This window comes from Chlorella variabilis, assembly GCF_000147415.1.
Source record: "Chlorella variabilis unplaced genomic scaffold CHLNCscaffold_5, whole genome shotgun sequence".
Taxonomy (NCBI): domain Eukaryota; kingdom Viridiplantae; phylum Chlorophyta; class Trebouxiophyceae; order Chlorellales; family Chlorellaceae; genus Chlorella; species Chlorella variabilis.
In genome coordinates, this window is record NW_005435083.1 from 1,987,556 (window position 1) to 1,989,185 (window position 1,630).

General features: G+C 67.9%; 2 protein-coding genes across 2 annotated transcripts in view; one reads left to right on the top strand and one right to left on the bottom strand.

The window, feature by feature from the left end:
- Positions 1–582, top strand: part of CHLNCDRAFT_143270 (hypothetical protein) — a gene marked incomplete at both ends in the record, with an annotated part of 1,174 nt that extends 592 nt beyond the window's left edge. The window contains 3 exons of the mRNA XM_005849627.1: positions 76–131; positions 229–311; positions 444–582. Coding sequence (XP_005849689.1) covers positions 76–131; positions 229–311; positions 444–582 — 278 coding nt within the window. The remainder of the gene's footprint in view (positions 1–75; positions 132–228; positions 312–443) is intronic.
- An 842-nt stretch (positions 583–1,424) lies between these two features.
- CHLNCDRAFT_51150 (hypothetical protein) overlaps positions 1,425–1,630 on the bottom strand; it is a gene marked incomplete at both ends in the record, with an annotated part of 3,052 nt that continues 2,846 nt past the window's right edge. The window contains one exon of the mRNA XM_005849876.1: positions 1,425–1,562. Coding sequence (XP_005849938.1) covers positions 1,425–1,562 — 138 coding nt within the window. The remainder of the gene's footprint in view (positions 1,563–1,630) is intronic.

The following is a 1,630-nucleotide window of genomic DNA, read 5'->3' on the forward strand; positions in this document are numbered from 1 at the left end:
AGCCTGCCTCCAAAGTGCCTCCAGCCTGCCTCCAGCCTGCCCCCTGCCCCGCCCGCCTGCCTGCCCTCCCTGCAGTGCCCTCTGACTTCAAGGACCAAACCGCCTTTCGCAGCAACCTGCTGTCGCGGCTCGTCGACACCTCGGCGCGCACCGCGCTGCGCTGAGCACGCTGAGCGCGCTGAGCGCGCCGAGCGCGGCAACAGCGCCGCGCCGCGCCGCCTGCCCGAGACGCTCGCGCCGCGCCTCGCCGCGCTGGCCGAGCGGCTGTCGGCCGGCTCGCTGCCTCACCAGCAGCCGCTGCCGCAGCGGCAGTCCGCTGCTGCGCCGGGCCCCGAGCAGGCTGCTGCACGCGTTGGCGGCCCACCGGGCGTTGATGCACCTGCCACCTCACCACCCCCACTGCCATCTCCACCGGCCAAGCCGGCCGCCGGGGCTGGCTGCAGCCCAGGCGACCTTGACCCCTCCTGGTGCGACAGCCTGCCCCCGGTCGTCACCGTCGGTCTGGCTCTGGGCGCAGCGGCCCTGACCGCCTGCGGCGCGGCTGCCCTGGTGATGGGCGGCTTGCGTGCCAGCAGGCCCTAGGCCGCCGCCGCCTAAAGAACAATGCTCCCGCTCCCCTTCTGCTTGCTCGCATGATGCCAGAACCCCGCCCCTACCTACCGCCTGCTACCACCCTCTGCTGCATTGCTGTTTTCGGGCTCTGCCGTCTGCTCTGCCCCCGACCAACCTCACGAATACCTCGCTACCAGCCGTCCTGCCCTGGCTGCCGCCCCGCAGCCTCGGGCCGCCAACCCTGCTTGGCCCTGCCTGTTCATCCCTTGCTTCTCGTTGCAGTGCCAGCGTGCGCCTCCCCACACACATGTGCATTTGACCCCCACAAAATGAAATGCGTGCACACCCTTAACCTGGAAGTCCCGTGCTCGATTACAATAGAACACAGCAAGGGCAGCAGATTGCTGGTATTGTGCTACGGCGGAATGGTCACGGGTCAACAAGGCACAATACAGCATTTCTGACGAGGGGAGCAGCAAAATGGGGTGTTGAGCGGTGTAGCAAACATGCCATGCGGCGAATGCAACGGTTCAGGGCGCTCAGCACCGCGCTGCCTCCATCAGGCAGCGCGTGCGCCACGGCGCCAGAGCAGAAACCAACGGGGGCGGGCAGGCAGAGCGATACAAGACAGACGTGCGGTGGGCAGGTGGGGCCAAGCGGCCGCTCCGCCTGGCACAGAGGTGGAGCGAGAGCCGCTCACGGCAAGACACCCTCCCTTCCCTTCAACTGGGCACCCGAGGGGGCAGGCATCACTATCCTGTTCTTTCCTTGTTTCTACACCAGGGGCTCCGCTGGCATGGCCTCGCAGGTGGTCCTTGCGGTACTCCACCCCCTCGCTGGTCCTTGCGGTCCCGCCCCCTGCCTCCTCCCCCTCACTGGTCCTTCAGGTCCTGGCTGGTCATGTAGTCATCCACATCCACGCTGCCGTCCACGCCCCCCGCCTCCCCGTGCCGCGCGCTCTTGCCAGACACATAGACATCGTGCACCACCGCCCGCACCTCGTCGTCGGCCTGCGGTGCAAGTACGTGTAGGGGTGAGTGGGTGGGTGAGTGGGTGGTGGAGGCGTGAGTGTGGATGG